General features: G+C 65.6%; 4 protein-coding genes across 4 annotated transcripts; 3 read left to right on the top strand and 1 right to left on the bottom strand.

Annotated features, from left to right (window-relative positions):
- Window positions 1-1496: 1496 nt before the first annotated feature.
- TJP3 (tight junction protein 3) lies at window positions 1497-8545 on the top strand. The gene is made up of 19 exons (XM_035568141.2): window positions 1497-1559; window positions 1636-1760; window positions 1986-2088; window positions 2323-2791; window positions 3094-3197; window positions 3845-4007; window positions 4097-4187; window positions 4456-4520; window positions 4693-4771; window positions 4902-5058; window positions 5423-5531; window positions 5986-6205; window positions 6479-6675; window positions 6777-6872; window positions 7157-7227; window positions 7358-7669; window positions 7811-8035; window positions 8268-8317; window positions 8435-8545. The coding sequence occupies exons 1-19, from the start codon at window positions 1512-1514 to the stop codon at window positions 8532-8534; spliced, it is 2784 nt and encodes a 927-aa protein (XP_035424034.2). The 5' UTR covers window positions 1497-1511; the 3' UTR covers window positions 8535-8545.
- A 507-nt stretch (window positions 8546-9052) lies between these two features.
- Window positions 9053-15705, bottom strand: APBA3 (amyloid beta precursor protein binding family A member 3). The gene is made up of 10 exons (XM_035568142.1): window positions 14707-15705; window positions 14313-14352; window positions 13731-13876; window positions 13521-13607; window positions 12802-12960; window positions 12287-12466; window positions 11839-12051; window positions 11189-11308; window positions 10227-10367; window positions 9053-10061 (listed from the first exon to the last, which is right to left on the bottom strand). Exons 1-10 carry the CDS (start codon window positions 15703-15705, stop codon window positions 9990-9992), a joined length of 2157 nt encoding a protein of 718 aa, XP_035424035.1. The 3' UTR covers window positions 9053-9989.
- A 121-nt stretch (window positions 15706-15826) lies between these two features.
- Window positions 15827-17177, top strand: MRPL54 (mitochondrial ribosomal protein L54). The gene is made up of 3 exons (XM_035568176.2): window positions 15827-15976; window positions 16526-16682; window positions 16909-17177. The coding sequence occupies exons 1-3, from the start codon at window positions 15901-15903 to the stop codon at window positions 17039-17041; spliced, it is 366 nt and encodes a 121-aa protein (XP_035424069.1). The 5' UTR covers window positions 15827-15900; the 3' UTR covers window positions 17042-17177.
- Window positions 17178-19124: 1947 nt separating this feature from the next.
- Window positions 19125-24511, top strand: LOC118258958 (mucosa-associated lymphoid tissue lymphoma translocation protein 1-like). The gene is given in 17 exon segments (XM_035568090.1): window positions 19125-19261; window positions 19471-19637; window positions 20168-20298; window positions 20399-20549; window positions 20680-20768; window positions 20770-20862; window positions 21192-21288; window positions 21521-21568; window positions 21656-21691; window positions 21908-22111; window positions 22271-22448; window positions 22701-22775; window positions 23200-23327; window positions 23405-23551; window positions 23771-23928; window positions 24021-24155; window positions 24239-24511. Coding segments are annotated over 17 exon segments (2247 nt in total).
- The last annotated feature ends 337 nt before the right edge of the window (window positions 24512-24848 follow it).

Below are 24848 nucleotides of genomic sequence, written 5' to 3'. Positions count from 1 at the left end.
GCGCGCTCCGTGCCCGCCCGCCCGGCCCTACCTGGGCACGCCCCGGGGCCGGGTGGGGTGCGGCGGGAGGCGGGCCGGGCCGTACCGTGCCGGGCCGTACCGTACCGGGCCGGGCCGGGCCGGGCCGGGCCGTGCCGCAGGTGCAGCGGCGGCCCCCGAGGGCCCCTTGGCGCCTCCCGGGAGGTTCAGCATGGCCGTGCGGTTCCAGGTGCGCTGCCCGCCCGGGCGGGACCGGGAGAGCCCCGGGGAGGTCACCGCGGCGGGCTGGGGGCTGGGCGGCGGGGTCGGCTCCATCCCACCCGGGTCGGCCCCGTCCCACCCGGCTGCTGGCCGTGGGGAGCTGTGGGGCGGCCGTGGCACCGCGCCGGGCTGCTTGCTGGCCCGGCCTCGTCGCGCCGCAGGACGGCGGTGGGGCCTCTCCATGACTTCCTCGTCACGGATAAAACCACGCGCTCCTATTGCCGGGCGCCGTGCCTCCTGCCCTGCCTGGCACCGGGGGGCTGCGGGGTGCCCTGGGCACGGTGGAGGCAGCGGGAGCCTGGTGCCGCGTCCTGTACCCCGAGCAGGAGGCTCGGGCCGGCTGCGGGGCGGCTGCAGCTGATCCATCACGGCATTGCCTGGCGCTCTCGGTTTGTTTTTCCATATCCAGATGAACCTTGAGATAGAGGCTGTAAAACGCAGCTGTGGGAGCCACCGCCCCGTGCCCGGTTCAGCGGCTTTGTTTCTGGGGATTTTCCCTGCATGGTGCGCGGATCCTGCGTCTCTTTGGGGCACTGGGAGCTGCTGGAGGGGATCCTGATCCCATGCCCTGTGCAGGGCAGCGTTTCAGCTGGGATGGACGTCCCAATGAGGCTTGTCTGTCAGAAACTCTTGGATTTGGGGAAAACCTGGAAAAAAACAAAGGGTGAAGGCAGGACACTGGTGCTCCTGAAGTGGTCAGCAGAGCCTTCAGCCCTGTGGTCATGCTGAGGGGCAGGTGGGAGGGCACAGGAGCACCGTCCGAAGCAGCAACCAGGGTCTGCCAGCTCCCAGGGCAGGGAGGGGAGCAGGACCACCAGGAGTGGTGGCTCCAGCTATGGGGAAGGGTCCTCAGCCCGTTTGCTCTGCCTAAAACCTCTCCTTGCGTGGCCACATGTCCGAGGGGACAGAGACGGATGTCCCCAGCACTCACTGGGGGGGGGTTCACTCCGCACAGAGCCAGCTCTGGGTTTTGGGCACGCTCCTGCACAGGGAGTGTCACAGCCACCAGTCCCAGTGCCCTGGGTGGGTGCCTGGGCACCGCGGGGGGCTCTGTGCCCCTGCGCCCTCGTGGTCCCCATTGCCTGCGGCTCAGCTGATGCTGAAAGCGCTCGCCTCACCTCTGTTTGCAGCCCAAAGCGGGACTCGGGAAGGGGCCGGCGGCTGCGAAGAGGAACCGGAGCCGATCCGCGCCCCCGGCCCCCGGGCTGGAGCCGAGGCACCGGTCAGCCTCAGCGCTCACCCTCCCTCGCTTGTGTTGGCAGGTGGCCGCCATGGAGGAGATGGTGATCTGGGAGCAGCACACCGTGACGCTGAGCAAGGTGAGCGTGGCCAGGGTGGCCGCGGGACGGTGGCACGGGGTCAGGGTCTGATCCCCTCTCTGCTCATCCCCGCTAGGACCCTCAACGGGGCTTCGGTTTTGCCGTTTCGGGAGGCCGGGACCGTCCCAACAAGGTGACCGGGGACACCGCGGTGGTTGTTTCAGATGTGGTTGCTGGGGGACCAGCGTTCGGCCAGCTCCAGTGAGTTTGCAGGGACGTGGGGACACAGGGCGTCCTTGCTGCCAGCGGGGACGGGGAGGGCAGTGAATTGCTCCTGCTCAGACAGGGCCAGCGCATTGCCACCTTGCCCTGGTGTGCTGCGCAGTTGGGGTCCCCCTGGGGCAAAGCTGCCCTTGCTGTCCCGCCAAACCCCCCCGGGCTGGGGGCTGCACCTGGGGCAGAGCCATGGCTGCGTTCCCTTTGCAGGAGGAAGGATCAGATTGTGATGGTCAACGGCCTTTCCATGGAAAACGCCTCGTCCTCCTTCGCCATCCAGACGCTTAAAACCTGCGGCAAGATCGCCAACATTGTGAGTGTGCTCTGCAGTGGGACCGCTCCATGCCTGTCCCCACCTTGTTGTAGCTGTGTGTGGGGTGGGTGGTGGTGCTGGGCAAAGCCCTGCTCCTCTTGCAGCGGCTGCAGCACTGTGCTCTGCTCCCCCAGGGTGCCCAGGGTTCCTCTTCTGGGCTGGGACATTGCTGTAGGAACATGGGGCAGAGAGAGCCTCATTCGCCATCCCTTCCTTCTCTGTTTCTGCCTGCAGACGCTGAAAAGACAGAAGAAAATTCACCTTCCCGTGAGCAAGAGTGGCCCTGGGTCCCCTGCTGTGCACCGGCGCTACGACTCGGATGAGGACTACGGGTCGCGTGGTGCGGATCTGGCCCTGCGCAGCACCCGCCGGCACCGCTCCCGCGATGACCTGGACCACAGCCAGGGCTATGACGGGGACTCGTCCAGTGAGAGGAGCTCCGGTCACCACCGGGACGACCGCCGCCAGCACAAGTCGGTGTCCCGCAGCCGGCGACGAAGCCAGGACAGCAGCCACTGGAGGCAGAGCCCCGACAGCGGCTCGGATCGTAGGGGCTACAGCCGGCGCCGCTCCGCCAATGGCTTCGGCCACGAAGGGGACACCAACGGGCTGGCCCTGGTGTCGGGGTTCAAGCGGCTGCCGCACCAGGATGTGCTGATGAAGCCCATCACATCGGTCCTGGTGAAGAAGAAGGAGAATGAAGGTAGGGCCTTCCTGACTCCTCCGTCCCTGGGTCATCACCTGAGCAGTGGCCACGTGCCCCTGGGGAGGAGATGGCTGCAGGGCTGGTGCCATGGTCTGGCACACAGCGAGGGGCGATGTGCGTCGTGCTGGGGGCACCGAGCCCGCCTGGCCTCCGCCCAAGGGGTGGCAGAGCTCAGCTCTGGGGCTTGCAGATGCCCAGTGGGAGCTGGGGTGGGCTTGTGGGGACGGTGGCAAGAGAAGACCCCGGCGGGTCCTGCTTCTGCCCGGCTCCAGTGCTGTCATGGGCTCTCTGTGGTGCAGAGTACGGCCTGAAGCTGGGAAGTCAGCTCTTCATCAAGCACATCGTGGAGAGCGGGCTGGCGGCGAAGGGCAGCTCCTTGCAGGAGGGAGACCTGATCCTGAAGGTACGGGGTCCCAAGGGGAGCACAGCACTTGCTGAGGGATTTGTTTCCCCTGGTTTGGGTGTCCTGGCTCTGAGTAGTGTCTCCGCAGGGGACAAGGTGAGGGCATGCTTCTCTTGGCCAGCTGCGGACAGCTCCTGGGCTGGAAGCAGCTCCACCTGGTGCCCGCATCCTGCCCCAGTTGTTCTCTACGACCAGGCCCCCAGGATGCTGACGTTTTTTGGTTAAAGCCGTGGGGTTCAGCTGGGGAAGGCGGCTCATCCTGCTGCCACAGTGGGATCGCTAGCCTCCTCCTGTCCCCGTGGCACTGGTCCCGTGCTGCATGTGGGTGTCCCTGCTGGGAGAGCAGCCAGCAAGCAGCTCAGGTGTTCAGGGCGTGCCAGGTGAAATGGTGCTTAAGGAATTTGGGAAGGATAGAACAGAGGGATGGAGGTGCTTTGTTTGCACACACAGGCCAGGCAAACCAGTGGCCACTGGGAACCAGAGCCAAAGTGACTCTGGAGCAAACAAAAGCTGGGGCTGGGGCCAGCAGGGATGGGAAGGGACCTGGGAATGCGGTGGTGGGAGTGTCCCCATAACAAGTGGGGTTTTCCTGGGAACAGCTTTCCCAGGAGCGAGTGCACCGAGGCCTTCTTGCTCTACCCCTCCAGATCAATGGGGTGGCTAGTGAGGATATGTCCCTGGCCGACACGCAGCAGCTCATTGAGCGGACGGAGGGGACCCTGACCCTGCTCATCCTCCGGGACCACCGGCAGTTCCTGGTCAACATCCCTGACATGGAAGACATCCAGAGTGACAGCTCCCGGATGGACGGTAAGGGGACAGAGCGACAGCACCAGGGTCCCAATGCTCAGTGTGAGGACTGGATGGTCACCAATGTGTCTCCCCTTCGGTTGCTGCAGATATCTCTGACATTGAGTCTGACCTGTCCCATCCACCATCCCCCCAGACCTCCCCACGACTTCCAGCTGCTGCCAGGATGAATTCACCACCGTAAGCCCTGCCATGTCTCTGTCCCTGCGTCCCCATGAGCCCCTCTTTCCCCCACTGACCACCAGACCCCCCATGCTCTCTGCCCATCTGGAGTGGCTTTTTCTCCTCTGTCCTGGGGCCAGCTCACCATGAAGGTGGCGCTGCATTTTGGTCCCCAGCTTGCCCCACTGTCCCTGCTGCCTGCTTGGCACTGCAGGCTCTGCCTGCCTGTGCTGATCCAGCCCCCACCTCCATGGCCACCCTAAATGCTGCCCTGACTCTGTTCCAGAGAGAGGAGACGAGCGAGCAAGAACGCCGCAACTGACACGAACACACACGATGCTCTGGGCCATGGTGGGTGAGCTTGGGTCAGGCTGGGGGGAGCCGAGGGCACTGAGCGGGCTCTGGGCTCCCGCATCTCCCCACTCTCCAAGCCCACCTGGCAGAGCCGTGCCAGATCTCCCCGTGCCTCGGTGGCAGCGGCACAGCCACCGCCACCCCCTGGACGTGTCCTCCTTCCCTGCAGATGTGCTGGAAACTGTGGAGGGGGACGGCCGCCACAGCCCCCGCACCAGCCCTGCTGCCCAAGCCGCCTGCAAGGACGGGTGCGTCTCTGCAAGGGCTGGTGGGGAAGGGCTGGGCAGGTGGGAGCTGTGCCGGGGCAGGGTTGGGGTCTCGGAATCAGTGACCACCGGCGTGTCACTGCCGGGCTCACTGCAGCCTCCCCCGTGGCAGGTATAGCCCCGACTCCAGGGTCGTGCAGTTTGTGAAGGCCAAGAGCGTGGGGCTGCGGCTGGCTGGCGGCAACGACGTGGGCATCTTCGTGTCGGGCGTGCAGGAGGGGAGCCCGGCCGACAGCCAGGGCATCCAGGAAGGGGACCAGATCCTGCAGGTACCCGGGACCAGGAGCACCACTGAATGCTGGGACTGGCCGTGTCCCTCTCGGGTCCAGTACCCCCCATGTGGTTTGGATTTCTCCTGCTGGGCTTTGTTTTGGGGCAGCACTGGTGCCCACAGCCGTGAGGCCGGGTCTACAGGCACTGCCTGAGGGGACAGTCCTGTCCCCAGCACTGTGCTAGCACCCATCAGGGTGCAGGTGCCACCCAGAGGGGCTGTCCCCAGGGTCACCCAGGGGTTGTGGCAGGGACCAGTTCCCTCTCCCACCCTGCCCTGGGCACTGGTGTCCCCAAGACCCTGCTGGAACCCGATCCCTCTGTCCTACCGGTGGGTCGCGTCTGAGCGTTTTTCCACGGCAGGTGAACGACACCAGTTTCCAGAACCTGACCCGCGAGGAGGCCGTGCAGTATCTCTTGAACCTGCCGCCGGGTGAGGAAATCACGCTGCGGATCCAGAGCAAGCAGGACAGTGAGTGACAGCTGGTGTCATCCCGGGCTTGTCTCTCTCCATCCTCTGTCTTCTCTGAGCAAGCATCAGAGCTGCTCGACGCCCCGCAGCTCTTTCTGCCCCACAGGATGGTCCTTTTTCCCCACACCCTTCTCCTCCAAGAGGTGATGGGAGGGGACTGGGCCATTCTGGTGTGCAGTTTGTGCCTTGGCATCCAGGAGCACGGGGCTTTCTGGCACTGTGGCTCAGCCCACAGAGGCCAGTGTGTGCTGGGGGGTCGGGTCCTGCTGTCCCCAGCATGCCCAAGAGCAACACATGTAGATAGGGCGTCCTCACTGCCCTCTTTGGCATCAAGGGCTGCTGTGGAGGATCCCGGCCAGCCCACCTTGTACCTAAATCCCTCCAGCACCTTCCTGTACCTCTAATTCCTCCTCAACCACCTCTTCCCTGATGGTCCCTTTCACCCGGGCTCCAGTTTACAGAAAGATGATTTCGTCCAACGTGGGTGACTCGTTCTACATCCGGACGCATTTTGACTATGAGAAGGACACGCCGTCAGGGCTCAGCTTTGCCCGTGGGGACATCTTCCACGTGCTGGACACCATGTACCGGGGCAAGCTGGGGAGCTGGCTGGCCGTGCGCATGGGCAGGGACCTGCAGGAGCAGGACAAGGGCATCATCCCCAACCAGAGCAGGTAGGGACAGAGCCAGAAATGGGCCTAGGGTGAGCAGGGGGCAGGGGACGAGGGGGATGTGGATGGTGGCCCCAGTAAGAGGCAGGGCAAGGGCAGATGGAGTGGTGGTGGGAAGCACTAGCTGGTGAAAAACCTTCTTGGCGCCCAGGGCAGGTTGGGGTGGTTGATGCTCTGCTTGTCTGAGGTCCTGGAGGGAAGGGGCCTCCACAGCCCCATCCAGCCAGGCTACCGAGTAAATCCAGTCTCAAAATTCTGAGCCCTTTCCCCTCCCAGGGCCGAGCAGATCGCCAGCCTGGAGTCAGTGCTGAAAGCCTCGTCTGGCACCAACCCCTCGGGGGCACGGGCCGAGTTCTGGAAGCTACGAGGCCTGCGGGGAGCCAAGAAAATGCTGCGGAAGAGCCGGGAGGATCTGTCTGCCCTCACGAAGCAGGGCCACTACCCCCCGTACGAGAAGGTGGTTCTGAAGGAAGGTGGGCACAGCACTGCGTCAGCCAGACCCCGCCAGGGGTCATCAGACCTGGGGCTGCCCTTGCTCCCAGCCTCCCTGAGCTGGTCTGTGTTCTTCCCACAGCCAGCTTCAAGCGGCCGGTGGTGATCCTGGGCCCCATCGCGGACATTGCCATGCAGAAGCTGAGCACGGAGCTGCCTGCGCTGTTTGAGATTGCCCGTGAGTGCCCTCCACACCGGGGTGAACTGTGCTCAGCAGCTGGACCCTCGGTGCTGGCGGCTGTGGGAGCTCTTTACTGACGGTTCAGATCCTGCCTCACTGCCCCTTTGTGACACCCCAACTCCCTCCTGGACTCAAGCACCCTCTCCCCACGCATCGTGGGGCAAGCTAGCTCCAGACATCCCCCTTGGAGGGTCAGAGCCCCACGGCCAGACCCTGTCTGGGACTACAGGGGACGTCACATCTGCCCCAGCTGCTCTCACGCCCTTCTCCTTGTCCTGCAGCAAGCGTGCCCCGAGACGGGACATCATCCAAGGTCATCAAGTTGGACTCGGTGCGGCAAATCGCAGAAAAGGTGAGAGCCTGGGGGATCTTCCCCATGCCCTGGGGGCTGGGTGGGCCAGGGCCTGGCAGGGGGAGCCCTCAGGGAGCCCCCTGCCTCCAGCACCGTCCCCAGTGGGCTGAGTGCTGGTGCCCTGCCCCAGGACAAGCATGCTCTGCTGGACATCACACCCTTGGCTGTGGAGCGCCTCAACTACGTGCAGTACTACCCCGTGGTGGTGTTTTGTGAGCCTGAGAGTCGGCAGGGCATCAAGGCCATGCGCCAGTGGCTGGCGCCCGAATCCAGGAAGAGCTCCCGACGCCTCTATGCCCAGGCCACCAAGATGAAGAAGTACTGCAGCCACCTCTTCACTGCCACCATCAGCCTCAGCGGCAGCGGCAATGCCTGGTACGAGCAGATCAAGGACATCATCAGGACGCAGCAGAGCCAGCCTGTTTGGACGGCAGCAGAGCAGGTATGGGGCAGGGGGTCCCTTGGGGCAAGACTCAGCCTTGCAGGGGGGCAGGCAGATGGGTAATGGTGCCAGGACCGTGTGGGGCTGTGTCCGTCCTCTCCATGCCCAGGGTCCCAGGTCTCCTTCATCCCCTCCCCACAGGTGGACGTGGCTCTGGAGGACAGCCTGGACCTGCTGAACCCATCAAGCAGGGCGGCCTCGGGCTACCTGACCTGTGACAGTCACGCCAACAGCGACTACGATGACACGGATGGCGAGGCGGGTGCCTACACCGACGGCGAGGCAGAGGACGCCTACGATCAGCCCGCGCTGGCCCGCTCCTCTGAGCCGGCACAGACGTACCCGAGCCATGGCCTGAGCGAGCAGGTGGGCGCCCCACACCTGTAGCAGGGGCTGGTGGGGCAGGGGGGGCCCAGAACCCACCTGTGGGGGTGAATTCCTATCTTCCTGTGGTACTGGTGGGAGAAGGGCTATCACCTCCAGCTCTGCAGGGTCCTTGGTGCCTTGGAACGTTTTCCTATGGGGAAACGCAGCCCAGCCCCCAGGCTGGGCACAAATCATGCCTGGCCACCTCTGATGCCCGACTCTTTTTACACAGGTGACAGAGCAGCACCCGCAGGGACAGTGGACGCAGCACAGCAGCATCAGGTACCCCACGCCCCGGGGGGGGATTGGTGCCAGCTCTGCGCAGCCTGGTCCTGCACGGCGGTGACTGTCTCTGCTGACCACGTCGCAGAGGCATCACCGCAGCCCCTTGTCCCCCAGGGAATATGAGCATGACGCTGTGAGGAAGAGATTCACACGAGCCAGAGATGACTCTGACCAGGACGAAGGCTACGAGTGGGGCCCCGCTACGGACGTGTAGTGGGGCAGGCTCAGCGCCTGCCCGGGACCCCTCCACGCTTCCAGGCCAGCCTCCGCCCTGCTGGGCAGCCGGGCCCCTTGGGCCAGCCCTGCCACAGCCCCATGCCACCGGGGCCGGGTGACAGCCCCAGCAGTGCCACGCAGCATCCCACAGCTGGGCCAGGTGTGCCTGCGCCCGTCGCCAGCCACCACCACCAAGTGCCTCCTTCCCCCTTTCATCCGCAGCCTCTGCAGCTGAAATAAAGGGGACGTTTATTTAGGACGGGCTGTTTCCGTGTGTACTGCGTGGCAGCAGGCAGGGGAGGTGTACAGCAGGGCAGCCTTGCTGGGATCCGCACACCTCTGTGGGCAGGGCCCCCTGCCTGCCCTGATCCCTGTCCCCAGTGGGCACTGGTGCAGGACCAGCCTGGGGGCGGTGGGCTTGGACCGACGTCTGGCACCGCAGCGGGCTCGAGGCTGCATCCCCCAGCCTGAGCTTCCTCCACTGCAGCCCAGCCACGGCTCCTGAAACACAGCCTCCAACATTCCCCCAAACTTTTATTTTTACACCAACCAAGCACACAGGCAAAGTCACCTCAGGCTGCCTCAGCCGAAGGATCCCAGATACCCCTTTGTGAATGACACGTTCCCCACGGAGCACTCAGCTGCAGGCTGGTCCTTGGGGCTCATGTCCCCACGCTCCCTGGGATGTAGCCGTGCCATGTTCCCTTTTGCTGCACTGGGGAGCAGCCCCGAGGGCTGGCACCCAGCTGTGCATGCAGAGCAGTTAAAGGCAGCACTGGGGAGGCAGAGGTAGTTTCCCAGCTTGGTGCAACGGGTCTAACAGGGAGGTTGTTTGCGCCCCACCAGGCCCCTGGCAAAGCCCGGGAGGGGCAGTGGGTGCTGAGGGTGCTGCTGCCCTTAAGGCTGAGCCTGGGAGCTGCCGGCTCTCCCTTGGGTGCTGGCGTGCGCCCACATCCGGGTGTGCAGGGGCAGCGCCGCTCGGGGCTGTGCTATGACAGGCCCCCGAGCTGTGCTCAAGTTCCATCCCCAGCTAGCGAAAGGCACCAGTGGCAAGTGTAAGAGCACGATCTGCGGTGACTGGAGGGGGCGGCCTTTCACAGCGGGTCCCTTCTCCCCTGCCAGCACCAAGCCAAGGCGAGGGACCCCGAGGAGCAGGGGGATGGCGCCGTGCAGGCACTGTGAGGCAGGGAGGGGTGAACAGAGGCAGAGAGGGAGTCACGGGCCTGAACTGTGCACCACAGGCCCTAACACTGCTCAAGCTGGGCATCGGCCCCCCGTCTCCCACTGTGTCCTGAGTAAAACCAAAGAGGTGCAGGATTAGGCCCTGCTGGGGGCCAGAGGGTTCCGATGAGGGTCCTGGGGCAGGAGGCAGAGCCTGTCCCACCCTGGAGGCCCCGGACTCACTCCTGCCTGGCCCCAGGCATGTGCAGCGACAGCCGGGCACAGCCAGCGCTCAGAGGAACACGGGCTGCTCCTGCCCCGTCAGTAAGCGGTACGTGGAGGCCGGCATGGTCTTGATGTGGACCTAGGCAGAGACACGCAGATCAGCTGGGAGATGCCAGCCCCAGGCGGGAGGCTGCTGGGGCAAAGCCCTGAGCCCAGCCCACAGCGTCTGCAGGGAGCAGAGGGGCAGTCACAGCCCCCCCCAGCACAAGGACCTCGGTGGTCACCCAGCCGGGGTCTGCCTTACCTCGCTGACGGCCTGCGTGAGGATCTGGATGATCTTCTCGTGCGGCGTGGCCACCACGCTCTGCCCGTTGATCTCGATGATGCGGTGCCCCACACGGATGCCGCCTTTCTCTGCGATGCCCCCGCGCATCAGGCTGCAGATCTGGGGAGCAGGGAGTGCTGGTGAGATCAGAGCTGTGCTTGTACCCCGGGGCCGTGCACCATGACCGCCCCAAATCCCCTCCTCCAGCAACAGCTCTGCGCTTGGCACTGTCTCCTCCAGCCCAAGGGCCTGCAAACGAGCACAGGGATGGCCCCTGGCACTGCTGTGGTGGGATTCGGGCTGAGCTGCATGGCAAGAACACTCCACAGGCTTTTGGCCCCCTGGCCTGCACAGAGCTCCCCTCCCCACATCCACGCCTTGAACCCTCATGCTCCTGTCCCTGGCTGCAGAGCCAGAGCTTCTCCCTCAGGCAGCAGCTCCTGTGTGCTGGCGGGGTGACCATGTCTCAATATGAGCAGGAGCATGAGCTGGTGGGAAATGCAACCACACCTCTGCTGCCCACCCACCCCATCCTCTCCTGCTGATCCTGGAAACGCTCCTCTCTGCCTTTCCGGGGCGTTTCAAACCCAGCCACTGTGGAGCTCAGAGCAGGGAGTGGCCAGGGCACTGGGGATGGTGACAAATGTCACAAAGGACACGTCAAGGTAGTCAGGAAGAAACCACCACCCCCAAAGCAAACAGCTAAGGAGCGCCAAGGAGACAAACCCAAACAGCAGCGCTGCAGGAGAGCTACGAGGAGCCTTTCACCACGGCACTGCAGAGACCCTTGAAACCTCAGCCCCAGCAGAGGCAAGGAGCATTGGTGCTGCGTGCTCGTCCATGCAGACACAGCCAGAGCCACGCGTCCCTCTGCCAGATGGGCAGCAGAAGCCCTCGGCTGACCCTGGCCCGGCTCGGCTGCTGTCCCTGCCAGCACTCACCACACCATTCTCAACACAGAAGCCCAGCTGGTACTTGGAGTCGGGGCGCCGGATGACAGCCGTGGTGACGGGGGGACAGTGAACTATGTTCAGTGTCACCTCCGTCTGGTGCTTTAGCTCCTGGAAGATGGAATGGGGACGTGTCAGACTTCAGAAAGCCACTTGGAGGGGCTGAGAGGGGTGACACAGCCACGTTGCTCATGGGGTGCTGAGGATTAGCACCCTGTTTTCAACGGGGAAACTGAGGCACTCACAAGAATACTGCCATGCTCAAATTCAGGGAGAGGAACTTACAAATCCAGACCAAGACACCCCACTCTGTCCCTGAGACCACGCTGCTTTCAGCTCAGGAGGCTGAAGGTGCAACAGGATCCCCCCAGGATATTTGGCCACATCCCCACAAAGCCCACCTTCCTCACCCACCCACCTCCCCGGGGCACAGCCCTGCCCACGCCCTGCTGCGGGTTCAGCCCCCAGCTTTGTCACCGCCTTGTCACACCTCTGCCCGCCGAGCATGCTCCTACCACCCATCCATCCCCTTCCTGGGAGCATTTGGGGGGACCCTAGTATCAGACACCGCGGACGCATTCAGGCCGGTCCCCGGCTCTGCCCTGGCAGCGGGAGCACCCCTGGCCCCAGCCCCGGCTCACCCGGATGATGCTCTGGCAGGTGGTGAGGGGCAGCCCCACCAGGCTCGTCCCGTTGACGGACATGAGGCGGTCCCCGATGCTCAGCTCGCCCGAACGCTCCGCAGGGCCCCCGTGCATGAGGTTGGCGACAACCACCGTGGGCAGGATGGAACCCCAGCCCGACTCCACGATGGCGATGCCCAGGATCTCCCCCTTCTGCTTCCGGATGCAGACCTGTGGGGGTGGACACGGGGAGGTCGTGGTCACGAGAAGAGGGATGCTGGGTCATGGGGCATGTGTCACGGCCCCAGCACGGGGGTCCTGGGCTCAAAGCGAGCTGCGAGGGGGCCCAGTTCTGTAGGGAGCACCTCGGCTGCTCAGGGAGCCACGGTGAGGTGCCACAGAGAGGTGCCAGCAGGCACCGTGCTGATACCCCACGCTGTCTTCACCCCTCCAAAGCAGCTCTTACGTCCTTGCAGTTCTCCTGCCGGGAGAAATGGGTCAGCTCTGCATTGTACTGCTCCTGGTCCTCAAGGGCACGGCTGTACTGGCGAGGGCTCAGCTCACTCGGGTCGATGCTGTTGGCCTCCAGGAAGCGCTGGTAAGCCACACCAAATGCCTGCCCGATGGCCTGAGCGATGATCTGGGCCTGGGGATAGAGAGGGATCATTCGTGGCCACAGCTCAGGGCCACGGCCTCGTGCCAAACTGGACCCAGCAGCTGCCAGCACCGTTCTGCCCAGCGCAGCCGAGGCTTGGGAGCTGCAGAACATCCTGGCTCCTGCCCTGCACCTTCGTGGTGCCAATCCCATTCTTTTCTCACTGGGACCCTCTACATGGGAGGGGTGCCCAAGCTCCCTCCTCCTCTCCCTGACTGCATCAGAAGCCCCCAGTGCAGAGACACCAAGCACCCGGTCACTACAGCAGGATGGGGACCAGGACCCCAACACCACCCTGCCCTCCCGAGGGTCTGGCTTCCACTCACATCAGCCGAGTGGAAGACATGGCAGATCATCTTGTAGAGCCGCTTCTCCTCCGCCGCCTCCGCTCGCCGAGGCAGCTTGCGGCGTGCCATGAGCACCACAAGGGAGCCGATGTCAGCAATGTAGGAGATGGTCTGCAGGGAGTGATCCATCATGGCCTCCTGGCAAGGGCGACACAGCAGAGACCTTCAGCCCTCCCCTCCGGGCAGCCCACGGGCCAGCCAGGCACCGCTCCATGTCAGAAGGATTTGGGTGAGGTCTGGTTCAAACCCCACACTGCTGAAACGTGGCTCAAGCGCCTGGGAGAAATCATGTATTTGCTAAAAGCTACAAACAGTTCCTTCAATCGAGGACTCGTTTGTGTCTCCAGGTGTAGTCAGGGGACAACACAGCTCTGTGGCCTCTTACTATAAAGCAGAAAATAATCCTACAGCAAAGAGCTGCAAAAACTTTAAGACCAGCTCCCCTGGAGCTCAGTTTGCTCCCCCGAGGCTTAGTTTGCATGAGAGGCCTCGTGCAGCCAGGCAGCCAGCCGAGGGACGCACAGCACGCGTGTGTGGGTTGGCTGTGGAGTGACACGTCTCCTCCCAGCTGCACAGCCTTGCCCGTGGGCCATCCCTGCGCATGACCCCACCAGCGTGGGCAGGCAGAAGAGATCCCAAGGCGGACGGGAAGGTCTCAGCAGCCCCAGGGCCACAAGGGCATTCCCGTTTCTTCTCACCTGTGTGTCAGCCGTGAGCACCTTGATCCTCTGCGTGGAGACAAACAGATCCACCTCCGTCATGGGTTGGGACTCCCCCTCTGGTGCCTGCAAAGTGCCCCAGTGAGGTCCCTTCCGGGTCCCTGCCCTACAGCTGGGGTCCCCCTGCGCACAGCCCTGGCCTGAGCATTGCCCTGCACCCACGAGAGGCCAGGCTGTGCCCCCACACACCTTGATCCTGTCCACAGCCTCCTGCGCCTGCGCCATGCGGACGCTGGTGGGGGGGTTCCTCTCGGAGACCAGCTGCGTGGAGCCCAGGTACTTTGCCCCAAAAATCACACCATCCAGCAGATCCTCTGGGTCGCAGGGGCCTGGAACTGAGATATTGGGAGGGATAAAGCAGGGGCTGGTTCCCTCCTGACTCTGAAGGCTGGGGGCTGCCAGCTGCCACTGTATGTTTGCTGTGCTCCTACATGTGGTGAAGCGGCTCAGCGCCTGGGGGATGGGCTCCTGGCATCACACGGGGACCAATGCTGACCCCGGGGCTGCCTCCTCCTTCACTGGGCACCACCCCGGATCCCTGAAGCACCCCATTCACACAGCAAAAGGTGAGCTGTGAGCAAACCAGCCACCCGAAGTCTGCAGCCATATTCTCCAAAACGTGGCAACAACGCCTCTGCCCAAGGGGCCCCTTCTCCTGGGCACAGAGCCGAGCACTCCTTCCCCAGCTGGGACCCCCGGCCACCCCCGTGTTCATGTCAGTGCAGAAGGCGATGGCTCAGGACTCCTGGTTCAAGCAGAGCTGCTACTCACCCTCTTTGAAGGCTGGACAGGAGGAAGGGGATTCCTTGTTCTGCAAAGCAACAAGAGGGTGGGTGAGACCCTGACTGGGAGCCTGGGGAGCACCAGGAGAGCATGGGCACAAGGTGCTGGGGCTGAGGGGCCTGTTCAGACCCACTGGCTTCCTCCCCAGGGCATGCATGCCTCAGGCAGGTGTGAACGTCCTGCACATTCAGGACAGCAGGAGCCAGAGCCGATACTGAGGGTCTTGTCTGGGCACCCCAGCAACACAAGGTCCTGTAAGCCCCAGGGAAAAGCCCTCCCTTGCTCCCCTCTGCCCCCTCCCAAAACCCCACGAGGAGGCAGAGCCTAGGGGAACATCCTGGCTTGCTGCCACGCCACCGAGGCCTGTGGGCCATGCACTCACAGTCACATTGCCTTGGGGCAGCTGCTCTTTCTCCGGGGCCGCAGCAGAAGACAGGGCCACCCAGACTGGCTCTGGCGAACTGTCCCGGTTGCCCTCGCAGGTGGGGTCAACCTCGCTGATCCCCTCTCCGTAAAACCAGCCGCCAGAAGGCCCTTCCTCCGAGGCGCCCGGCCCTCCAGGCTCAGCCACAGCCGCCGGTTCCTCTGGAGCCTGCAGCATCTCCAGGTTGGTCCCGGCCAGGACGTCAGAGCGGGCCAGGGGCGTCTCGGCGCCGGCCTCGGGCAAGCCCCCCTCGTAGCACAGGAGGCTCAGCAAGTCCTCCCGGTCAGCCTCGGCAAAAAGCAGGCCGTGGCAGGGCCGGGAGCAGGCCGAGTGCTGGGAGCAGCAGGGCCGCGTCGCCAGGCCCCTGCCCGTGGCCACGTGCAGCGGGCAGGGCCGGCACCTGCCCCGGCACCCACCGGAGCCCTGCGGGGCCCACTCGCCCGCTGGTGGGGCCATGCCAGCGCTCGAGGCCAACGGCGGGTCCGGGGGGTCGCAGAGGCTGGGGCTGAGGGTCTCGAGCTGCGCCAGCAGGCCCCGGATCTCCGCAGGCTCGTCCTCCGCGTCCTCGGGCGCTTCGTCCAACTCCATGTCACCACTGCTGGGGGCGCGGGGCGGCCCCGCTCCCCGGGGGGCGCTCCCCACGCTCGCCTCCCAGCCCGAGGGGCCCCGCGGGTCGTCCTCCGCCTCCTCTTCCACGGCTCGTCCCGAGGCCCGGCAGCGCCCGCTCCGCCCGTCCCCGCCTCGCCCGGGGCCCGGGGCTGCCGCACCCCTCCGCCGACCCCCGGCGGTGCCGCTGCAGGGGGACCCCCGGGGCCGCCCCTCGGCCACGCCGGGCCCCGGGGCTCCGGGCTGCCCCGCGGGCCCTTCCTCCGTGTCCATGGCCGGCGGCTCGGGGGCCTCGGCGGGGCCGGGATCGGGGGCCGAGGGCGCAGCCTGGAAATCCATGCTGCTCTCCATGGCGGCGCGGGGGGGGGGGGGCTCGGCCTGGCGGGGGCCGGGGGAGGGGGGCACAGAGGGGCCGGAGGGGCCCTGGGGTGGCGCTGCCCCGGTCCCGGAGCGGAACGGAGCGGGACGGGACGGGGCGGAGCGGGACGGGGCCGGGGACGGACCGGGCCGGTGCCGCCGCCATTTCCGGGCCCGCCCCGCCCCGCCATGGCCGCGCGGTTGCTGCTGAGGGCGGCCAGCGCCGTGCGGCCCGGCCCGGCCCGCGGGTACGCCAAGAAGCCGGGTGAGGGCCGGGATGGGGTGGGGTGGGGTGGGGTGGGCCGGGCCGGGCCGAGGTGTCCCGGACCCGTGTCCCGGCCCGGTCCCGGTTTCCGTGCCCTGTCCCGGTGTCCTGCCCCATGCCCCATCCTCCTCCCATCCCGTCCCGTCCCGGTGTCCTGGCCCCACGTCCCAGCCTGGTCCCGGTGTCCGTGCCCTGTCCCAGTGACCCAGCCCCGTGTCCCAGCTCTGCCCCATCCCGGCGTCCCAGCCCTGTCCTGGTGTCCTGGCCCTGTGTCCCAGTCCTGTCCCGTCCCAGTGTCCCGTACATGTCCCATCCTGTTCTGGTGTCCTGGCCCCTTGTCCCATCCTTGTCCCGTCCTAGCCCTGTGTCCCGGCCCCATGTCTGAGCCCCATCCCGATGTCCTGGCCCTATGTCCCGGCCTCATCTTGGTCCCGGCCCCCAGTCCTTCATCCCCTCACCCCATGGCCGTCTCCTCTTGCTCCTGCCCCAGCCCCGCTCCTCAGCCCCATCCCCACGTCCCCCTGCCTGACTGTGCCCCCGTCCCCGCAGGCGGGAAGGCCAAGGGTAAGAGCGTGCTAAAGGAGGAGCTGAAGGGGCCGGAGGTGTGCACGGACCCCGTCAAGCTGGCCACCTATGCTGTGGGCGTCAACTACCACAAGGACAGCCCTGATGTGGCCCTGAAGCCCGACTCCGAGTACCCCGACTGGTAGGTGTGGGCCCCCTGAGGTGCCTGGCCCCGAAGGCCCATCCCGAGGGCACCAACGAGCGTTGGAGGGATGGGAACTTCTCTCTTCCTTGGGGCTGGGGGCTCGGGGACCTGCCCTGGTAGCGCTGGATGCGGTGGGTGAGGGATTCGTGCCTTGATCGCACACTACTGCCCCTCCATCCTCCTTTGTCCTCCTGGTTGCAAACTCCTCTGCGTTCGCCCCCAGGCTTTTCCAGATCCACGTGGGGCCCCCCAAGAAGCTGGAGGAGATGGACCCCGACTCCATTGAGTACTGGAGGCGCCTGCGGAAGTACAACACGTGGCAGCGCAACCGGCTGAAGAAGGGCAAGAAGCTGTAGGTGCTGTGGACCTCGTGGCACCGCAGCTGCCCTGAGTGCCACATGGATGGCACTGGGACCAGCTCCCATTGTTGGTCTCTTATTCTTGCTGTGAACTGGTAATAAATCTCTGGCGAGGCTGATGCCTCTTACTGAAGCTGTGGCAAACCCACGTCCTCCGCAAGCTCAGTGTGGGCCTCCCCTCCTGTCCAGGGTTGGCGGAGGATTGAGGCCCCAAATTCTTGGTGTCTTTGCTAAAGCAGAAGCTGCATTTATTGTTCGCAGAGGGAGCCTAAGCTGCCAAGTCGTTCCCGCTCCCTCTGTCAGTCTGCGCTGCAATGATGGGGGCTTAGAGGCCATGCTGGGAGGGCAGTGGCTTGGGGTGGGAGCGACTCCACTGGTGTCACCGTGTCCCCCAGGAGGGAGGTGTCGGGGTGGCAGCCAGCACCCCGGGGGACCAGAGGAGGGAAGTCGGTCTGGGGGTGCTGGTGGGTGCAGCGAGCAAGTTTGAGGGGACACCTCAGCCCCTTCTGCAGTGGGAGGGCTCGCAGCGCCATCCCCACCCCATGTTCTCGCATCCTCCTCTGGCTCAGCATCCCAAGGGAGTGGGATGGGCTGGGGGGCGCAGCGGAGGGGGGCACGTCCGTCCTGCTCAGCCAAGCCCCTTCCCCTTGGGGAAGTCGTGGCTTCCAGTCTGGCCTTCCAGCAGGGTCTGCAGCCACATCTTCCCCAAGCACCGGGGGCTTTGCTGCCCCCTCCCCATGCGTCCTCAGCCTGGCAGAGTCCAGTATCTCCCCCTGGCCCCAGTCCTGCCTGTGCAGTGCCGCAGGGGCAGGACGGGCAGTGGGGCCGCTGCCACCCTGGTATGCGGCCATGCCCAGCTCCCCGGCAGCTGTGACGCCCACGCTCTGCAGCACAGGAAGCGGTGGAGGAAAGCAGAAGTGCCATGCCGTGGTGCGGGGGGGGAGCTTTTGTTTTTAACCTTCATTTCCTCTGCGTGGGGCTCGGTGCGCGCCGAGCTCAGAGCTGAGGGCTCCAGGCAGGCTCCTCCGGCAGGAGCTGCCCTGAGGCTGGGGCCAGGCCGTGCCAGAGGTGAGTGCCCTGCGCCTTCCAGGCTCTGTCCTCTCCGTGCCCACCCCAGCGCTTGTCCCCCTGTCCCCCCGTCACCACCCTGAGTGCATCCAGCCCCCCAAACCCAGCAGAGGGTGAGCAGAGCGGATGAGCAAGTCCCTGCCCTCCGTGTCAGAGCCCCGCTGTTTGGTTGAGCGTCACCCGGTCATGGATGTGTTGGTCCTGTGGGGTGGTTCGGTGGGGAGGGAGCCTGTTCCCGGGCAGCGGCCCCGTGCAGAGCCGGGCAGCTCAGGCACAAGGGGCAGGGCGGTTGATGCTGCGCTCCCTTCGCTGCCAAAGCCCTTTGTCCCCGTGCGTGGTGCCCAATTCCTGCCCCCAGGGCTCGGATTCTGTGCTCCGCTCCCTTTGTCATCCCCCAGGGCTCCTCTTGGTGGCCCAGCAGGGTTCAGGCCACCTCCAGAGCCACCACCACGGGGCCTGGTGACAGCGAGGGGGCTGCTCCCGACCCCTGAGGTGCAGACGCCACCCGCTGTCTGTGCTGGAAGGAGCAGGGTGCCCAGGCTGTGCCGTGCCTTGTCCCACCCGTGCTCAGCCTTCCACGATGAGCCCATCCTCCGTGTCCCCTAAAGGGACGGGAAGGTGGCAGGGGACATCCCCTTTTTCCAGTTCCTTGGACCTCATCCTGCCAAAGTTCTGGGGGCTGCTCTACTGTGGCCCTGGCCCCCTGCCCAACACCAGGGGCTGAGCAGGGTCCCCATGTCACTGTCACAGCTCTTGTCCCCTGGGCACAGAGGGGGATCTTGTAGCATTTGTGGCTGGTGGCCGGATCCTGCAGAGTCCGGGATGGGGCAGGGAGGTGACACAACACCAATGGGCTGGCGCCGGTGCTCTCCGTCCCCGTGCCAGTGTTGCTGCACTGGCCCACCTGCCAGCAGCTCCTGAGGGTGCCTGGTGGGGCACAGGCACTGTCACTTCGTCACCCATTGATGTCCCATCCCCTCCACACCCCCAGGCAGGTGGTGGCGGGGACAGGATGGGGGACTGGAGCCTGCCCATCAGCTCGCTGGGCGAGGAGGTGGTGGCCCGGCTCTGCGAGCTCCTGGACAACGCCAGCCGGGGCTGGCGCAAGCTGGCCGAGGTGGCTGGGGCAGAGAAACGCTTCAAGTGCAGGTAGGAGCAGGATGGACCCTGCGTCAGGCACAGCTGGGCCTCCGTCCCCTGCTGGGTGACAAAACCCAGAGACGGGGCAGGAGATGGGGCACGGCCGAGCGAGGGGCGCCCGCAGCCCCCGGCCACCCCGCTGTGTCCCCGTTTTCCCGTGTTGAGCCCCAGCCGTCCCGGGGGAGGCTGCGGTGCTGAGCCCTGCGGGCGCTCTGCAGCGAGGAGGAGCTGGAGGTGTGCTCGCTGAAGGTGCTGGAGCCCCGCGGCAGCCCCACGCAGTGCCTCCTGCAGCTCCTGGCCGAGCGCGACTGCACCCTCAAGTACCTGCTGGGCTGCCTGGACAGGATGGGGCACACGCAGGCCTGCCAGGTCCTCAGCAGCGCCGGTAGGGATGGCCGGCAGGGCCTGGGGGGCCTGGAGAGGGTCACCAGGGGAAGGGGGCTCAGCAGGAGGAACGTAGGGAGACGAGGGGCAGCTCTTCCTGCGGATGGGATGGGATGGGATGGATGCAGCAGGGTGGGATGTGGTGGCATGGGATGGGATGGGGTAGGGAAGGATGGATGGGACCATGTGTGATGAGGTGGGGCAGGAGGGGCTGGGAGAGGACAGGCCGTGATGGGATGAGGTGTGATGGGTTGGGATAGCACGGGGTGGGCTGGGGTGGAGCAGAGGGGATGGCATAAGGTGCCACAGGGTATGATGGGACAGGAATGGTGCAGAACGCCAAGTGACAGGACAGGCTGGGGTGGCGTGGGTCAGGGTGGCGTTGAATGGGATGAGGTAGGATGAGATGGCCGGGGTGGGACAGGGCAGGCTGACGGGGCACAACAGGACAGGACAGGACAGGGCCGGGTGTGACAGCGCGGTGCAGGATGGGGCTCTCGGCCAGCCCGGGTTCTTCTCCCTCTCCCGCAGTCCATGACATGATCCGCATCACAGTGCAGCCGGAGTCGCAGGTGGTGGCGGAGGGCGCGCGGGTGTCCCTCACCTGCTGGGCCACCGGCCCGCCGGGGCTCACCTACCAGTGGTTCTGCGGGAAGCAGGAGGTGAGTCCAACGCAGCCACGTCAAGCCAGTGCCCCAGGTCCCCTCCCTGGCCGAACCCCCACCCTGAGCCCCTGTCCAAGCCCCCTACCTCATCCCATAGGTGCTCGGAGCCACGGCCCCGGAGCTGGTGATCGACACGGCCGCCCCACCAGGCCCACCCCGGTGGTTCATCTGCCGCGTGAACTGCGGGGCTGCCTTCGCCTTCTCCAGGTGGGCCCACGTCCAGGTGGAGAGGAGCAGCAGCCCCAGCTCAGGTGGGCCCCAAGGTCTGCGTCCCTGGGCTGGCACCCACAAGGCATCGCTCACCTGCAGGACCAGGGGGCTCCTACAAGGCGTCACTTGGAGCCGCGGCCCCTGGCAGACCTGCTGCCTGTCCCCTCCCCAGCCAGCGGTTACTGCTCCACCATGGCGGGGCTGCAGATCCTGCAGCAGCCACAGCCGTGCTGCCTGGCTGAGGGGGACACGCTGGTGCTGGAGTGCAGAGCCATCGGCAACCCGCCGCCGCAGTACCAGTGGTTCAGGAACCGGCGTCCCGTGGAGGGTGCGCGGGCGCCCCAGCTCCAGGTACTGTGGGGCCCCTTGTCTGGTGCAGCACGGCACGGCATGGCATGGAGCAGTGCGGCACGGCATGGCACGGCATGGTGGTGTGGTGCAGTGCAGAATGGCGCAGCACGGCACAGTGCAGCACTGCGTGGCACGGTGCAGTGCAGCATGGCGCAGCACAGCATGGTGTGGTGCGGCACGGCATGGTGCACTGCAGCCCGGCACAGCATGGCACAATGTGGTGCGGTGCAGAATGGCACGGCACAGCGTGGTGCAGCACAGCATGGTGTGGTGCAGCATGGCACAGCGTGGCGGGGTGGCCCTAGCTCCTCTCTCCATCCTGCCGGCAGGTGCAGCTGGTGACGACGGCCGAGCGGGGCAGCTACTCCTGCCGTGTGTTCAACCTCTTCCACGAGGTGTGGAGCCAGGAGGTGGACGTGGAGATCGGTGAGGGGAGGGGGGCAACCTCCATGTCCCCTGTCCCCCACCCCATGTCTTTCTCCTGGCTCTTCTCACCCCCACAATGCCCTCCCATGGCCTCTCTGCTTCCTCACATTTTGGGGGGCTTCAGCACCGCGCTGTCTGGGCGCTACAAAATGGGGTTCCCTCCAGCCCCATAGCCCCCGTGTGCCCCTGCTCCCTCTCTTCTGAACCCCCCCTGCCCTTTGTGCTGCCCCAGGCCCACGGCTCTTCGCCTCTGGAGGCTCCTGGCAGGATGGGGACGGAGGTAGGTGCAGGTGGCGCGGCTCTGTCCCCGCTGCTCTGCTCAGGGCACCACACTCAGGGCCATGCCACCACGCCTCTCTCTTTCCAGGCCCCCCAGAGCCTGGCAGTCCTGACCAGCTGTACGGTAAGAGCCCATCCACGAGGGGTTGGGGACCCTGTGGGGCTGTGACTGTCCCCATTGTCACCCCCAAGGTCTGCTTTGCTTGGCCAAGCTCGAGCATGGGTACAACACCCTGGGGAGAGAGGCAGGGACTGGTGTGCATGGTGACACCAGGAATGTCAGGAGGGGTGGCAGGGACAGCAGGAGCGTCCCAAGCGTGCCCCTCTCCTGTCCTGGCAGCCACCGACAAAGTGGCCCTGCTGATCGGCAACATGCGCTACCTGCACCACAAGCACCTGAAGGCGCCCATGGTGGACGTGCACGCGCTGAGCTCCCTCCTGTGCCAGCTTGACTTCAAGGTGGTCTCGCTGCTGGACCTGGGCAAGGATGAGATGCAGATGGCTGTCAATGAGTTCCTCCTGCTCCTCGACAAGGGCGTCTATGGTGGGGCAGCTTCAGGGGGAGCTGGGGGGGCTTGCACTGGTGGGGTTTGGGGGTGGCGGGGTGAGAAGCGGGGACAGACTGGGGTGAGGACTGGGGGGGGCCCTGAGGCTTGGGGACGTGCAAGGAGGGACGTGACCCGCTGCTGTTCCCTCCCGCCAGGTTTGCTTTACTACGCCGGGCATGGCTACGAAAATTTTGGCAACAGCTTCATGGTGCCCATCGACGCCCCCAGTTCCTACACCTCCGCCCACTGCCTGTGCGTGCAGCGGGTGCTACAGAGCATGCAGCAGCGGCACACCGGCCTCAACATCTTCCTGCTCGACATGTGCCGCAAGAGGTGACCGAGCCCCCTGGCACAGAGCGGGGTCCTGGCACGGGGTGCCTGCCACCCATGGGTGCTGATTCCTGGGGTAGCAGAGCGAGGTGTCCCCCGTGTCCCAGCTGTGGCATTGTGTGGATGCCCTGAGTGTCACTGCTCCAGTTTAACCCCATTGTGGTCAGGGTCTGGGGTGCCTCAGGTGGATTTGGGGGGCTGCACCCCCCCAAGGGTTCTCACAGCGCCCAGCTCTGCCCAACTGCTCTCTTACAGGAACCTCAACGACGACATCATCCCGCAGGTCGGGGCGCTGCAGGTGACGGCCAACATCGTCTTCGGCTACGCCACGTGGGTCCCCTTTCCACCGCCCTGGTGGTGCCCCTGTCTTCCTCACTCCAGGGCCAGTGGGACACATCCTGCCTTGGCCTGGAGCAGGGATGGGGCTCAGCCCCGTTTGTACCACATCTTGCTCCAGGCCACCGGCTCCCCCTGGTCGATGCTGGAGGTGCTGGGAGTCGCAGCCCCCAGTCCCTTACAGGGATGGGGGATGCTCGCAGCCCTGCTCAGCTCTGGGCAGTGCCTGAGGGGGTTAAAGCACCGAGGCTCCTCTGCAGCACAGGGATTTGGGCTGACGATGCTTTAAGCATCCAGGATCTGGCCACAGCACTGTGGCTGAGCTTCCCCAGGGCTCAGTGGGGGCTGGTTCTCAGAGCAGCCCCCCATGGATGGAGGGGTCCCACGGATGGAGCCCACCCCTGCCCCATCCCCGCAGGTGCGCAGACGCCGAAGCCTACGAGCTGAGCCAGGGCGAGTTCTCCAACGGCGTCTTCGTCAGCTTCCTCAAGCGCTGGCTGCTGGATGACGAGAAGATCACAGTGCTGCTGGACAAGGTGGCCGAGGGTGAGTGGCGAGCAGCGGGGACCCTGGGGATGGGAGTGTCCCCCACCAACCCCCCTGTCCCTCTCGTCCCCCCGCAGACATGGGCACCCTGGAGATCACGCGGGGCCGCCAGGCGCTGGAGCTGCGCAGCAACCTCTCGGAGAGGCGAGCGCTGACGGACCCCATCCGTGCCCCGGGCCGGGACGAGACCTCTGCCAGGAACCTGCAGTGGGCCAAGGCCCACGGTGAGCACCATGGCCACCGCACCCAGCGCTGGCACCTGTGGGGACGTGGAGGGGACAGCCCCGAGATGTGGGGCGAGGTGGCAGGCAGCATCTCCAGTGCCCACCGGCTTTCTCTGGCACAGCACCACCAGCCCTGGGCTTGGCACCGGGGCTGCCCTGAGGGTCACCGCTGTGGTGGTGACCGAGGAGGTGCCAGCCCCGTGCTCGCTGTCCCGGCAGTGCTCCCGGAGAGCCGCCACCTGCACTTCAGCTGCGGCATCACCGTCCAGCTGGGCTTCGCTGCCGAGTTCTCGAACATCATGATCATCTACACCCGCATCCTGGCCGCCCCCAGGGACGTCACTGAGTGCGTGGCCAAGCTCACTGACATCCCCGAGGTGGGGCAGGGTGCTGACACCCTCGGCAGGGTGGTGATGGGGGGGTCCCAGTGGGCTGTGGGTTTTCCACAGTCGCACATCGCCCATGGCAGGAGCTGGACGTGGACCTCAAGTGCACCAACAAGGAGAGCCCCGAGGAGGTGGGCAGCCCCTTGTCACTCTCCTGGAGCCCCGGCTGCCCCTCCTGCTGCCTCTACAGCCGCCTCTGCGGCCTGCAGAAACTGCGGGTAAGGGTCACGCTGCGTGGGGGGGGGAATGAAGCCACCGTTCCCATGCCGCGGGCGGGTGCCCACCCTGCCATGCCCCGCAGCAGGAGCTGGCCTTCACCGTGTGCCTGCAGTACCGCTACCGCGGCATGGATGACTTCGTGGAGGAGAGGCGGGCAGTGAGCGTGGGCAAGCCGCTCATCGCCAAGCTCAACCTGCACCTCGGCCCCGCCGCCGCCTCGCAGCCCCCCTTGGAGACCTCCGTCAGCCCCCTCTCCAGCTCACCCCCGGGGAGCTGGGGGACGGCGGGGGACTTCTGGGGAAACACCCCCGAGGAGAACCTGAGCCCCAAGGGGCCAGGCTCACACAGCCTGTAGATGGACACGCGGCCCCCGCTCTACACCTCGTGCCCCGTCTGGCCTGGAGGGGACAGAGGGGATGAGGACGGAGCTGGGTGCTGAGGGGCTGAGCCCTGTCCTGCTCTGCACCAGGGATGTGGGGCTCGCTGCTTGGCACCTGGGGGGGGCAGCACGGTGCTGCCTCATGTACAGGGCACTGCCCCCTGCCCTGGACAGGGACAGCCCCACGGATGGCACATTGCCACCCCACAGATGTACAGGGAATGCCAGCCCCAGCCACATGGCACTGCCAGCCCCACATCGAGGACACAGCCCCATGTCCCCTGCCATGGCACTGCCACCACCAGAGACAGGA

The sequence above is a fragment of the Cygnus atratus genome, chromosome 26 (genome assembly GCF_013377495.2).
Source record: "Cygnus atratus isolate AKBS03 ecotype Queensland, Australia chromosome 26, CAtr_DNAZoo_HiC_assembly, whole genome shotgun sequence".
NCBI classification, from domain to species: Eukaryota; Metazoa; Chordata; class Aves; order Anseriformes; family Anatidae; genus Cygnus; species Cygnus atratus.
Note: the sequence above shows the minus strand (reverse complement) of the source record. Positions and strands in the feature narration are given on the sequence as shown.